The following is a 15,427-nucleotide window of genomic DNA, read 5'->3' on the forward strand; positions in this document are numbered from 1 at the left end:
CAAGGTAGGCTAGAGCATGGGCAGTCTTGACCATTAGAGGGGCAGGACGTAGCCCAGTGGTAAAGCACTCACTTGATGCACGGTCAGTCTAGGATTGATCTTGATCCCCGTCGGTGGGCCCATTGGGTCACCTGGGAGTGGGGAAATCCTTCTGGTCGGCCATCATGACTGTCAAGGTAGGCTAGAGCATGGGCAGTCTTGACCATTAGAGGGGCAGGACGTAGCCCAGTGGTAAAGCACTCACTTGATGCACGGTCAGTCTAGGATTGATCTTGATCCCCGTCGGTGGGCCCATTGGGTCACTTGGGAGTGGGGAAATCCTTCTGGTCTGCCATCGGTGGCCAGGGAGACTACCAAGGTATGCTGGAGCATGGCTAGTCTTGACCAGTAATATCGAGGGCTGACAAACAGGGCTCCATTTTACAAGGGGGTGAGATGTAGCCCAGTTGTACAGCGCTCACTCGATGCACGGTCAGTCTAGGATTGATTTTGATCCCCGTCGGTGGGCCCATTGGGCTATTTCTCTCTCCAGCCAGTGCACCACGACTGGTACATCAAAGGCTGTGGTATATACTACCCTGTCTGTGGGATGGTGCATATAAAAGAACCCTTGCTGCTAATTGAAAAGAGTAGCCCTTGAAGTGGTGACAGCGGGTTTCCTCTCTCAATATCTGTGTGGTCCTTAACCATGTTTGACACCATTTAACCGTACGTAACATGTGTTGAGTGCATTGTTAAATAAAACATTTCTTTCTGTTGTCTTGACCAGTACTATCGGGGCTGACAAATGGCTCCATTGTATAAGGTAAAGTTGGCATTAACATCACCTTAACGGTGTAAGGTAGTTAGACACAAAAGGTGATTTTTAAGCGCTAACATCGCTTTGAAAAAAGGGTGTGGAACATACATGTACTACAGTGGTAAAGCGCTCACTCGATGCATGGTCGGTCTAGGATTGATCTTGATCCACGTCGGTTGGCCCATTGGGCTATTTCTCACTCCAGCCAGTGCACCACGACTGGTATATGAAATACCGTGGTATGTGCTATCCTGTCTGTGGGATGGTGCATATAAAAGATCCCTTGCTACTAATGGAAAAATGTAGCAGGTTTCCTTTCTAAGACTAATTATGTAAAAATTATCAAATGTTTGACATCCAATAGCCGATAATTAATAAATCAATTTGCTCTAGTGATGTCGTTAAACAAAACACACTGATCAGTAATATGAAGGGCTGATAAGCAGAGAGCCCTGTTTGACAAAGCAAAGCTAGCATTAAAATCACCTTTAGTATGTAAGATGGTTTGGCACTTACAGTGACTTTAGCCCTAAGATCGCTTCGAAAAATGGGGTCCTCGGCTGGTTATGTTCAAAGTCATACATGCAGTTATCAAAAAATAAAGTTTTAACCTTTCAATTTTTTTTTTTTAATTCGAAAACAAAGCAGTTTTATTTTTTTCAAATTTTATAGCTGTGCATTACTCACATTACATGTATGTCATCAAATTTGTTTTTTTTAAAATATAAATTAATTAATTAAAAACAATAAAAGAAATTGTGAACTATACTTTCATTTTGCAAAGAGTAACCAATTTATTCATGTTTATGGAATAATTTTAAATTGAAAATTTGGGTGTTGAAAAGTAACTAGTATTTGTTGACCAGTTTTATCACGTGCTGGTATGGTGTTAAACAAACATTCCTTTCCTTTCTGTCGTGTAGCGTGTGGTCCAGATGAGGAGGACGAGCTGTTTGAGAGTCACCTGACCAAGACAAACATGGTGTACCACCTGGTGGAGAACTCGCTCGAGCCTTACGAGAGATACTGGGGCGTGCTGCCCAAATACGAGATGTTGAAGAAAGAGGAGGTCAGTAGATTTCACTGTTTTCTGTCTATTAACATTACTGTAAGAGAGATACTGGTGCATGCTGCCCAAATACGAGATGTTGAAGAAAGAGGAGGTCAGTAGATTTCACTGTTTTCTGTCTATTAACATTACTGTAAGAGAGATACTGGGGCATGCTGCCCAAATACGAGATGTTGAAGAAAGAGGAGGTCAGTAGATTTCACTGTTTTCTGTGTATTAACATTACTGTAAGAGAGATACTGGTGCGTGCTGCCCAAATACGAGATGTTGAAGAAAGAGGAGGTCAGTAGATTTCACTGTGTTCTGTGTATTAACATTACTGTAAGAGAGATACTGGGGCGTGCTGCCGATATACGAGATGTTGAAGAAAGAGGAGGTCAGTAGATTTCACTGTTTTCTGTCTATTAACATTACTGTAAGAGAGATACTGGGGCGTGCAGCTCAAATACGAGATGTTGAAGAAAGAGGAGGTCAGTAGATTTCACTGTGTTACGTGTATTAATATTACTGTAAGAGAGATACTGGGGCGTGCAGCTCAAATACGAGATGTTGAAGAGAGGAATGAATCAGGGGTGAGGAAAAGCCCTTTTTTCACGGTCTGGGACCGATTCTCGATCTCTGAGACTGAAATTATTTCTTTAAAATGTGTGTTTACCGGCGGTCCCACTTTTGTCATTCATGTTGGTCTGAAGACACCTGTCCATTTCTATTATTGGAATAAATTCCTATCCGTCAAGTGGACCGGCCTGCCCAGACATCGGTATCTCGTGCATGATTTAAAATAATAAATAAATAGTGGTCAATATGGCTGGTGTTTCAGACGTCTGTGACTTTAAAGTCTACCACTCAGTGAATAGAATTTACTGTTCATAGTTGAGCATGTTTTGAGTGTATCATAATGTTACCATTAGAGAAATACTGGAGAATGAGGAGGTGCATCGAGTTTACTTTTCATTGTTTCGCTTTTTTGTTTCCATTATAACACATTGCCATACAAAAAATACTCGGGTGTGTTAACCAAATACGAAATGTAGAAGAGATATGAGGTTAATAATTTTATCATGTACAGTCTACATGTAGCATGTTGCCATTTGAGAAATACTCACACATGTTGACCAAATACGAAATGTAGAAGAGATATGAGGTTAATAGCTTTATCATGTACAGTCTACATGTTGAATGTTGCCATTTGAGAAATACTCACACATGTTGACCAAATACGAAATGTAGAAGAGATATGAGGTTAATAGTTTTATCATGTACACTCTACATGTAGCATGTTGCCATTTGAGAAATACTCACACATGTTGACCAAATAGGAAATGTTTAAAAAGAAGTGAAGGTATCTCACCACTATTGATTATACATTGGTGACAATACAAACAAAAAGCCAAGCACTGAGTAAATTATTAACAGTGGGTGCTATGTACTACCTGACATGAAGAGAACAGCCTCTGTGACAGGATTTAAGCAAATAAAATTGATACTTCGCCACCTGCAACTTCAATTATCCAGACTCCTTGATTAGCAACTATACTGTTTCATGTTTTATAATTGTGTAGCGATCTCCGAACTTTGTGTAGTGAATCACAATGCGAAACTGAACAAAGTGTTCCCTGGCGACATCAGATCCGTTTATGGTGGACGAGACATTTACATGTAATTCCTCTGAATTGTTTTCAGGTTCTGGTGTTTGACTTCGGCGGGGAGATGTACTTGTGGATGGGTACTGCTGTTTCATTGGACAACAGGAAACTCGCACTGAAACTGGCTCAGAAACTTTGGGATCGAGGATACGATTACTCAGATTGTGACATTAACCCTTTATCTCCTCTCACAAGTAAGTCTTCTCCAACAAAAGTGTATGTGTAAACGAGTCAAAGTATGTTCAATAAAATTGTAGACATTGATCAGTGTTCACCAACACTATAATCAGGTTGGTGCTCCGCCACGCTGGTCTGACTTGGTGCCATTTATGTCAACATTAACCCTTTATCTCCTCTCACAAGTAAGTTTTCTCCAACAAAAGTGTACCGGTACGTGTAAATGAGTCAAAGTATGATCAGTAAAATTGTAGACATTGATCAGTGTTCACCAACACTATAATCAGGTTGGTGCTCCGCCACGCTGGTCTGACTTGGTGCCATTTATGTCAACATTAACCCTTTATCTCCCCTCACAAGTAAGTTTTCTCCAACAAAAGTGTGCCGGTACGTGTAAATGAGTCAAAGTATGATCAGTAAAATTGTAGACATTGATCAGTGTTCACCAACACTATAATCAGGTTGGTGCTCCGCCACGCTGGTCTGACTTGGTGCCATTTATGTCAACATTAACCCTTTATCTCCTCTCACAAGTAAGTTTTCTCCAACAAAAGTGTACCGGTACGTGTAAATGAGTCAAAGTATGATCAGTAAAATTGTAGACATTGATCAGTGTTCACCAACACTATAATCAGGTTGGTGCTCCGCCACGCTGGTCTGACTTGGTGCCATGTTTGTCATGTTTTATTAGCACATAACCCATCCTTTCACAGACGTTTCTGACATACATTACACTCAGTTTATATCCCAGATGGCAGGAAATTGGATATACAGTGTAGTAGTGTTGGTATATAATGTTCCTACTGGCAGTAGCTAGTGGGAATTTCCCTATTAGCTCAGTTGGTAGAGCGCTGGACTCTCGCACTGAGAGTCCGTGGTTCAAATCCCCTCAGTGGAGGTTGATTTTTCTGTGACACAGAAATACCGTAAATGGCCCTGAGAGTGTCCACCGATAACTCTGTCCCCCCACTTGGTGAGTTATGCATCAGTGGTGCATTTATATCATCATATCCAGCCCTGGTGCCATACTGTGCATTTTTAATCCAAAACCGGCCTCGGTGGCGTCGTGACAGGCCATCGGTCTGCAGGCTGGTAGGTACTGGGTTCGGATCCCAGTCGAGGCATGGGATTTTTAATTCAGATACCGACTCCAAACCCTGAGCGAGTGCTCCGCAAGGCTCAATGGGTAGGTGTAAACCACTTGCACCGACCAGTGATCCATAACTGGTTCAACAAAGGCCATGGTTTGTGCTATCCTGCCTGTGGGAAGTGCAAATAAAAGATCCCTTGCTGCCTGTCGTAAAAAGAGTAGCCTATGTGGCAACAGCGGGTTTCCTCTCCAAATCTGTGTGGTCCTTAACCATATGTCTGACGCCATATAACCGTAAATAAAATGTGTTGAGTGCGTCATTAAATAAAACATTTCTTTCTTTCTTTTCTTTTAATCCAAAAACACCGGACTAGTCCCAGATTTTATAAAACAAATTCAGGAACTAGTCCCAGATTTAATACAAATTTGTCCGTGTTATGTATGTTGTGGATGGTTTTAAGACAAAAGACCTTTACGTTTTATTATGAGAATTAAAAAAAAAACTTTACATATTTTAGAACCATTGTATTACATTTTTGTTGTGATTGTTTCAGCTGAGGAAGATGGAGGCCTCAAGATGGCCGACACGAAGCGACCGGACTGGGCGTTGTTCGGTAAAATCAGTCAGAACATGGAAACCGTGCTGTTCCGAGAGAAGTTCAGTGATTGGCCCGATACCTCAAGAATTATCCGTTGCCGTGGCCACAGTGAAGAACTGCAAAAGAAGGTAAAACTTTTTTTTATCAAATTGTTATTTGTAATCCATTAATAATTAATTTGTTGTTATGCTTAAGCAGTGTGTCTGTGTGTTTGTCTCTCTCTGTGTCTCTCTATTTTTGTCTCTGTCTCTGTGTCTCTCTGTGTCTGTGTCTGTGTCTGTGTGTGTGTCTCTCTCTCTCTCTCTCTCTCTCTCTCTCTCTCTCTCTCTCTCTCTCTCTCTCTCTCTCTCTCTCTCTCTCTCAGTAAAGACTTTTGTCTATTTTATGAACAGTAAGTACTTGGATATTAAGGCAGAATATATATATATATATATATATATATATATATATTATTTTTTTTTTTTTTTTTTTCCGACACCAGGAGCATGCGGAACTGAAGCCATACGATGTAAAGAAGATGTTGGAACCCGTGAAATCTCCCGTCACTCTTGTGTTGGAAGGATCTCATGTGGGAAGAGGAAGAAACTGGTGAGTTTGTACAAATATACTGATTGTGTTTTTCCTGTCTTTTTAAATTAAAGGCACATTATCGCAAGTGCTCTTTTTTTTTCCATATCGTAACTGGGAAACAGAATTTAGCTCAGTCAGTTTTTAAATCTGTAGTGTGCTGGGATGGGAGTATAGATTGATATATACGACATTGTCATTTCTGTAGGAAAACAGTTCGGGATGGGCTGGTACGAGAGTTTGATGTGTTCACTGTCCACCACTATTTGGCACATACTGGAGTTCTGTATTAGTTTTTGAATCTGTGTTGTGCTGTTGTGCGTATAGTTTGATGTACTGACAGTGTCTATGTGTGTTACATCCAGTAGGAAGGAGAATCTGGAAGGACTGGTTCGAGAGTTTGATGTGTTCACTCTCTCCACCACTATGTGGCACATAGAGTTCTGTATTAGTTTTTGAATCTGTGTTAGGTGAGTATAGATTGATATACTGACAGTGTCTGTGTGTGTGTTATACAGGAAAGAGAATCTGGACGGACTGGTTCGAGAGTTTGATGTGCTCACTCTATCCACCACTATGTGGCACGTGCTGGAGTACGACCACTACAAGCTGCAGGAACAGAGCTACGGACAGTTCCACGATGGAGACACGTACGTCGTACGCTGGCAGTACATGGTCACAGCTTCAGGTAATCTCACAGCCACCCACCCACCCACCCAACATCTCCCCTACCCTGTATGTCATACGCTAGCAGTACATGGTCACAGCTTCAGGTAATCTCACAGCCACCCACCCACCCACCCAACATCTCCCCTACCCTGTATGTCATACGCTGGCAGTACATGGTTACAGCTCAGGTAATCTTACATACCACCCACCCACCATACATCTCACCAACCCCGCATGTCTCCACTGGCAGTACATGGTCACAGCTTCAGGTAATCTCACACCCACCCACCATACATCTCACCCACCCCGCATGTCTCCACTGGCAGTACATGGTCACAGCTTCAGGTAATCTCACACCCACCCACCATACATCTCACCCACCCCGCATGTCTCCACTGGCAGTACATGGTCACAGCTTCAGGTAATCTCACACCCACCCACCATACATCTCACCCACCCCGCATGTCTCCACTGGCAGTACATGGTCACAGCTTCAGGTAATCTCACACCCACCCACCATACATCTCCCTCACCCCGCATGTCTCCACTGGCAGTACATGGTCACAGCTTCAGGTAATCTCACACTCACCCACCATACATCTCACCCACCCCGCATGTCTCCACTGGCAGCACAGCTTCAGGTAATCTCACACCCACCCACCATACATCTCACCCACCCCGCATGTCTCCACTGGCAGTACATGGTCACAGCTTCAGGTAATCTCACACCCACCCACCATACATCTCCCCCACCCCGCATGTCTCCACTGGCAGTACATGGTCACAGCTTCAGGTAATCTCACACCCACCCACCCACCGCTTGGACAATACAAAAATCCTGACACTCGTTTCATAAAATCGGTACAACACACAAGCTCGTATAATAATCTCTATATGTATCTGAATGTTCTCTCTCTAATGCAGGTATCAAGTCACTGAAAGGTCACGCTGCCCGCCACTCCCTCACGGGTCGCGAGAAGTGTGCGTACTTCTTCTGGCAGGGAAACCAGTCGACAATCAATGAGAAGGGAGCATCCGCTCTGATGACCGTCGAGTTGGACGAGGAACGCGGGCCTCAGGTACGTCTTATAACGTCCATCTTTAATTTGTCTGTCTCTCTTTCTCTCTGTCTGTCTGTCTCTCTCTTTCTCTCTGTCTGTCTCTCTCTTTCTCTCTGTCTCTCTCTTTCTGTCTGTCTCTCTGTCTCTGTCTCTCACTCTCTCTCTCTCTCGCTCTCTCTCTTTCTCTGTCTCTCTCTCTCTGTCTCTCTCTGACTCTCTGTCTCTGTCTCTCTCTCTCTCTCTCTCTCTCTCTCTCTCTCTCTCTCTCTCTCTCTCTCTCTCTCTCTCTCTCTCTCTTTTATCCCCAGGTCTTCGTCTGTCTAATTTTTTTATTCACTCTGTCTGGTGTCTGTATATGTGTGTGCATATGTGTTTGTGTCTGCATATACACATGTGTGCGTGTGTAATCTCACTACTCTGTGAGTTTATTAACTCTTTTTTGTTCTGTTGTCCAGGTCCGTGTTATCCAGGGCAAGGAGCCGCCATGTTTCCTCAACCTCTTCAAGGGTAAGATGCTAATCCACATCGGGAAGCGTGAGGAACCGGCGACCAACTCGCAGGGCGCCGTGCGGTTCTACTGGGTGCGCGGGGAGTTCGACAACGAGCTGTGTCTCGTGGAGGTGCCGCTATGCATGAGTAACCTGCGCAGTCGCTCATCACTGATCCTGCTCAGTGTGCGAACTGGGCTCCTCTACACCTGGCACGGGTGCAAGTCGTTGCCGCATGCACGCAAACTAGCCGTCACAGCGGCCGAGCAGTTGAAATCCACGTAAGTTCATAAATAGAGATTATTAAATGAGCTTGGGTATCGTGCTGATTTTTATGGCGGGCGGGACGTAGCCTAGTGGTAAAGCACTCCTAACCAATTCTCCACGGTGGAAAAATTTATTTTTTAAGATTTATTTGTTTTATTATACCAGGTGTCCATTAGAAGTTGGCCTCCATGAGGATGCCAGCATTGTGATAACTGAGATTGAAGAAGGGGAAGAGACCTCTCCGTTCTGGGCAGCTCTCGATGGCTACGACCCAAACAGCTACTTGTCTCTCATAAAAGGTAAAATAATACAGTACATGACACAACACTGAAATCAACCAACCACCCGTAGTTGGTTTCTTAAAGAGACCTTTCTGTTCTGGGCAGCTCCATATGGCTACGACCCAAGCAGCTACTTGTCTCTCATAAAAGGTAAAATAATACAGTACATGACACAACACTGAAGTAAACCAACCATGTGTAGTTACTGGCATTGTGATAATTATAGGATATGAAACGAGCTTGCATATCTTATCATGTGCAGAGTAAAATAATGTTTAATTGTCACGAACTTTAGCATAATCGATTATAATTTAAATGTACTCATTTGATTGATGTTACAGTAAGGTTGCTGTGCGCCAATTGTATAACGTCGAAGTGATACATCCCACATACTTTAAGAATTTGATAACTTGCAAATTAGGTATAAATTAATCGAGGTTACGGCACTATATTTATTAACATTTAAGCAAATGTACTATGGTGACACTCCATAATTGATGTTTGCCTACATAGTCGTCATTCAAAAACATTTAAATAGCAAATTTACATTGAAAGCTGTCAAGCATTCAAAAAACAAAAAACATTAAGCACTAGTTTATTTTTATGTAAGGATATCCAAAATTACATATTCTTACGTCATTTGAATATCTAGTAATGGCGGACGGGAATTAAAGTTGTATATACAGTTTACAAAAACACATTGTATTAAGCTTGAGGTTATATGATTAAGTGATTATTACCCTCGTGTGTTTCGTTATCGTCAATATCATATATTAGTAATAAAAATAATGTATTATGCTCGCCAAAGGCTCGTATAATACAATTTTTATTCCTAATATATGATATTGACGATATCGAAAAACACTGGTAATAGCCTCTATTTATAATACAGTCTGGTATTAATAATCTTTATTTTATTTTTAAAAATTTCAGATCCCAAGCCATACACACACACGATCCGTATTTTCTACATGTGCAGTGTATCAGGTGTTCTAGAAGTAAACGAAGTCCCCAACACGTCACGCTCGGAGCTCACCACCCCGTTTCCATTCCTGCAGTCTGACCTGTACAAAGTGTCGCAGCCGGGCCTGTTTCTCATAGACAATGACCACGAGGTTTACCTCTGGCAGGGCTGGTGGCCCATAGCAACCGAGGAACAGGAGAATGTGAAGACTGGTTCAGCCCACGCCCGTTTTAATGTGGATCGGAAATGTGCTATTCAGACCGCCCTTAATTATTGTCAAGGTAAAAGACACAATTTCATTTCTTTCTTTTTTTAAGTTAAGTATTAAATTGAGGTGGGGTTTTTTTTTTAAAAGATCCTATGTTAAATTTGAAACTGCCATATTTTATTATGATTAGAAATTAATCGATCCTAGGTGTAATCTTCCATAATTAACTTGGTAATAATAATTTTTAAAAGTCTTGTACTGGACGGACAAGAGGGGTCTCCCGAATAATTTGTGACTAAATATAGCATGGTCACCATCTTTTGTTTCTTTGTCAGTTGTCTGCAAAGAATTATGGGGAAAAGTTAGTGTGTTGAATCTGTACACATAACACAGTGACATCACTAATTAATGCCTGTGATATACTCTTAAGATTCCCTCCATAAATAAACAAAATGTCTACTAGTAAATGGAATGATTTGGTTGTAATTTTTATAGGCATTTAGCTGAAGCAAAAATCTATAAATATGTTTGTTGGGAACTACCATTGTTGTAACTTTAACATAGCACCTTTAAGTTAAGCAATATGTTAAAATGTTTTGTGTTTTTATTTTATGTTTGTATAATAATTTAAACACTTCATTAAGTTTTTTGTTTCTTAAATAATGGTTAACTTAAGAATTACATTAAGTTTTTTGTGGGTTTTTTGTTTGTTTGTTTGGGGTTTTTTTAAACATTTAAGTAATACATTAAGTTTTTAAAGTTAAAAATTACATTAATATTTTTTCAAATTGTTTTTTTTTTTTTTTTTTTTTTTAAGTTAAGCATTATATTGTTTTCTTTTTTTAAAGGCAAGTATTACATTAAATTTTCTTCATTTGAATCACGACTTTAATTCAATAACTGCTCATTAAACAATGTGCTGAGGTGCCGTTAAACATTCCTTTCCCTTCAACAAGTGAATGATGTGATGTAAGTGTTTTATTGTATTGACTTTGTTACAGAGAAGAGGCCGGATAACCCCCCTGGTGCTTACCACGTGTGTGCGGGTGTCGAGCCGAAGTGTTTCACCAACCTCTTCCCATACTGGGACGTGGATCCAGTGGTTAGAAACATCAGTTTACAGGTTTGTGTGGGTTTGTGGCCTGTACAGAAATAACATAGAATAGCAGCCTTGTCCTGTGATGGTAAGAATGGGAAATTCTGTGAGGCTTGTAGGGTGCAATTTCCATTTTGGCCTGAACAGGATAAACACGATATCCTACATCAGTAACTAGTTATTTTCCTCCTGTAATCCACATGTAATGCACAAAAAATTAAGGACAAGTATTCTTTCTATTTGTTTTAGCTACAGTGTACGATGACCGAAGTCAAATGAATGATTTTGTAATGCATCTGTCTGCTAATATAGACATTTATGACTTTGCTTTAAGTAGTCATTGTAATCGGCCATAGTTTGACACCCAATAGCCGATGTATTTTTCGTGCTGGGATGTCGTTAAACATTCATTCATTCATTCATTCATTCATTCATTCATTCATTCATTCATTCATTCATTCATTCATTCATTCTTTCATTCATTCATTCATTCATTCATTCATTGTAATCGGCCAGTACAAACAGTGGTTATAGGAAGAGTATATATGTTACAGTTAATCTGTATAATCAGGTAATATGTATATTACCTGATTTTTTCAGCTAATATGTATATTACCTGTTTCACTCAGGTAATGTGTATATTAGCTAAAAAAATCAGGTAATATACATATTACCTGAAATATACTTCACTAATTTATACAGATTACCTGAAACATGCAGAATGGTACTGACAAGTCTTTAGATCAATGTAGACCAAGTTCTCAGTTCAAAACAAGTCTTTTGATCAATGTAGTCCACGTTCTCAGTGTCCTTTGATGTACATGTTCATTGTTAAATCATTTCATAGACAATGTTACAGTTAATCTGTATAATCCACCACTGCTGTTTTAACTAATCCTGTCTGTAGAGCACAATAAAGTGTGCACAATAAAGTAGTGCCAGCCTGCTAGGACGCAGATGGGATTAGTTGGAAAAACAGTGCTTGATTTAGGCTGCTATATATAAATTAGTGAAGTATATTTCAGGTAATATGTATATTACCTGATTTTTTCAGCTAATATACATATTACCTGAGTGAAACAGGTAATATACATATTAGCTGAAACAATCGGGTAATATACATATTACCTGATTATACAGATTAACTGTAACATATATATATAGAGAGAGAGAGAGATGGGTGAATCGTCATCAGTCGTTCTTAATGTAGAAAATATCAACCATGTATGTTAATCGGAAATTGTCACGGCTCTGTACTAAAATCACCAAAATATGACATGGATATTATATGTAAATAAATATGCCTTGACATCATTTTCAACAAAAACTATTATGTTTATCTCGACCAACTATGTTTGGTTTGGTCTCTTCAACTTTTGAGTTGACAATGCTTTACTATTTTCAATCAGTGTTTGATAACACTTACATATATCTTGGCTGGTCAATTGGACTCTTTTTTTTTATTTTTTTTTTTTTATTCCAGTTGATTTAGTAATTATCATCATGGACAGTAAAATATTATGTAAATAACAACATTTAAAGGTATTTTCAGTGAATGTTTGACAGTACATATTGTGACTACCTAGTAATTAATTGAATGTTTTTTTCATGTCTCAGTTGGTATTGTCATTAAATGGACTATAAAATGCTCTGCAAATGAATACTGTGGTTTCAAATCCAGCCAATAAACACTTCATGTTTTTTATTATGTGCCTGATGTGCAGTCAGTCTAGGATCGATCCCCGTTTATGGGTCAACATTGGGCTATTTCTCATCCTGCCAGTGCACCATGACTGGTATATCAAAGGATGTGGTATGTGCTATTCTGTCTGTGGGATGGTTAATATACAAGATCCCTTGCAACTAATTAAAAAATGTAAGGGTTTCCTCTCTAAGACTATATGTCAAAATTGCCAAATGTTTGACATCCAATAGCCGATGATTAATTAATCAATGTGCTCTAGTGGTGGGTTTCCTCTGATGACTGTGTGTTAGAATTACCAAATGTTTGACATCCAATAGCCGATGATTAATTAATTAATATGCTCTAGTGGTATCATTAAACAACAAAAAAACTTTTTAGTTGTGTCGTAAAACAAAACAAATGTACAACTTGTTTTCTTCACTCTGCAGGAGGGTAAGGAAGAGGGGTACATCGACCGGCTGTCGGAGGTTGAGCAAGATGAGGTTCACTTTTAACTGGTTTTCTTCTCTCTACAGGAGGATAAGGAAGAGGGGTACAACGACCGCCTGTCGGAGGTTCTTACGAGGTTGAGCAAGACGAGGTTCACTTTTAACTGGTTTTTTTCTCTCTACAGGAGGGTAAGGAAGAGGGGTACAACAACCGCCTGTCGGAGGTTCTCACGAGGTTGAGCAAGACGAGGTTCACTTTTAACTGGTTTTCTTCTCTCTACAGGAGGGTAAGGAAGAGGGGTACAACGACTGCCTGTCGGAGGTTCTTACGAGGTTGAGCAAGACCAGGTTCACTTTTAACTTGTTTTCTTCTCTCTGCAGGAGGGTAAGGAAGTGGGGTACATCGACCGCCTGTCGGAGGTTCTCACGAGGTTGAACAAGACGAGGTTCACGCTGGAAGAGCTGCAGGTAGAACCTCTCCCAGAGGGCGTCGATGCTGCACGACTCGAGGCCTACCTGGACGACGACGACTTTCAGGTGATCTTTTTTCCCCGTTCCAGCCAGTGCACAACAACTGGTAAAAGGCTGTGGTATGTGCCTTCCTGTCTGTGGGAAAGTGCATATAAAAGATCCCTTGCTGCATTAGGAAAAAATGTAGCGGGTTTCCTCTGATGTTTCTTCTTGTTGTTGTGTCATTGTTTCTTGGGGTGGGACGTAGCCCAGTGGTAAAGTGCTTACTTGATCGTTTGGGATCGATCCCCGTCGCTGGGCCCTTTGGGCTATTTCTTTTTCTAGCCAGTGCACCATGACTGGTATGTCATAGGTCGTGGTATGTGCTGTTCTGTCTGTGGGACATATATAAGATACCTTGCTACTAATTGAAAAATGTATCGGGTTTCCTCTCTAAGATTATATGTCAAAATTACCAAATGTTTGACATTCAATAGCCATTGATTAATAAATCAATGTGCTCTAGTGCTGTCATTAACCAAAACAAACTTCTTCTCTAAGATTAAATGTCAAAATTGCCAAATGTTTGACATCCAATAGCTGATGATGAATAAATCATTGTGTTCTAGTGGTGTCGTTAAACCAAAACTTTAACTTTGATTTCGTCCATGGTTTTGAAAATGTCTGCTAATCGTTATTTGTTTTGTTTCAGGAACTGATGGAAATGAACCGAGAAGAGTTCTACTTGCTGCCGGCGTGGAGACAGAGACAGTTAAAACAGCATGCCCATCTGTTCTAGCTCGGTAACCAGTAACCAGACCCTTCCTAACAAACAGCTGGGACCCAGGTTGTGCTGAACAAAATTAACCACATTGAAAACAATCGGAACTGGAATTGAATAATATAAAAAAAATTAAAGAACGGAATTTCAAAACTGGATGAAGAGAAGTGAGAAGCAGACTTCCAAAACTGGAATAAAAGAAATAAGTAATGGACTTTCATAACAACACTTAAAATAAGTAACAGACGAAGACATTCGGGTAATAGACTTTCAAAACTGAACTGCAAGAATATAAAAATGGAGTTTCAAAACTGAACTGCGGGAATTAAAGAATGGACGTTCAAAACTGGATTGAGAATTGGACAATGGACTGGAAATTGGTTGAAGAGAATTAGGTAAATGAAGAAACTGAATGAAAAAAAGTCTTTGAGAAAGAGAAATAAAAAACATTACCTTCAAGTGATGTTTAAAGCTAGTTTTTGTTGCCATGGAAATAAAAGCTCAACTGCTATTTTTAAGCTGAAAGATAATGTTGTGATGACATCACTGACAACATTTCCTAATTATCGACAACATTTTCTACTCGTAATCATGGACTGCGATCTCTGCAAGATTCATTCATCTCGTGTGCTGCAATCACTGTCCGTTGTGTGATTACAGTCTGATGGCTTTTTACATGTCAATCATTAAATCATCAGGTCGCCCAGTCCAACAGCAGACATTATGATTCAGGTCATCCAATTGTGACTTGGGACATCCATCATCTAGCATTGTTATTCAGGCCATCATCAGCAAGCATTGTGATTCAGGCTTACGCAGCAGTTAGCATTTTGATTTGGGCCATCCAACATCAAACATTGTCATTAAGGCCATCTAACAGCAAAGCATTGTGATACGGGTCATCCTAACAGCAAATAGTCCTGTTCAAGTCTTCCAAGAGCAAACATTGCATGGTTTGGATCAACCAAAAAGCAAGCATTGTGATTGCCCAGTAATATTGGAACTTGGGTTGTCCAAACAGCAAATATTTTAATTCAGGTCATCCAGTAGCAAAACAGCATTCCCCCCCCCTTAATGTGCCT

General features: G+C 40.3%; 1 protein-coding gene across 6 annotated transcripts in view; it reads left to right on the forward strand.

Moving 5' to 3' along the window:
• LOC121387410 (supervillin-like) overlaps positions 1-15,427 on the forward strand; it is a 220,021-nt gene extending 204,594 nt beyond the window's left edge. For all 6 annotated transcript variants that reach the window (XM_041518514.1, XM_041518515.1, XM_041518517.1 and 3 more), the window contains 12 exons: positions 1,723-1,868; positions 3,552-3,708; positions 5,336-5,508; positions 5,862-5,968; positions 6,466-6,635; positions 7,541-7,695; positions 8,133-8,446; positions 8,598-8,731; positions 9,647-9,958; positions 10,887-11,008; positions 13,496-13,651; positions 14,277-15,427. In XM_041518514.1, coding sequence (XP_041374448.1) covers positions 1,723-1,868; positions 3,552-3,708; positions 5,336-5,508; positions 5,862-5,968; positions 6,466-6,635; positions 7,541-7,695; positions 8,133-8,446; positions 8,598-8,731; positions 9,647-9,958; positions 10,887-11,008; positions 13,496-13,651; positions 14,277-14,363 — 2,033 coding nt within the window. In that variant the 3' untranslated portion in view covers positions 14,364-15,427. The remainder of the gene's footprint in view (positions 1-1,722; positions 1,869-3,551; positions 3,709-5,335; positions 5,509-5,861; positions 5,969-6,465; positions 6,636-7,540; positions 7,696-8,132; positions 8,447-8,597; positions 8,732-9,646; positions 9,959-10,886; positions 11,009-13,495; positions 13,652-14,276) is intronic.

Source organism: Gigantopelta aegis, chromosome 13 (assembly GCF_016097555.1).
Source record: "Gigantopelta aegis isolate Gae_Host chromosome 13, Gae_host_genome, whole genome shotgun sequence".
Lineage (NCBI taxonomy): Eukaryota > Metazoa > Mollusca > Gastropoda > Neomphalida > Peltospiridae > Gigantopelta > Gigantopelta aegis.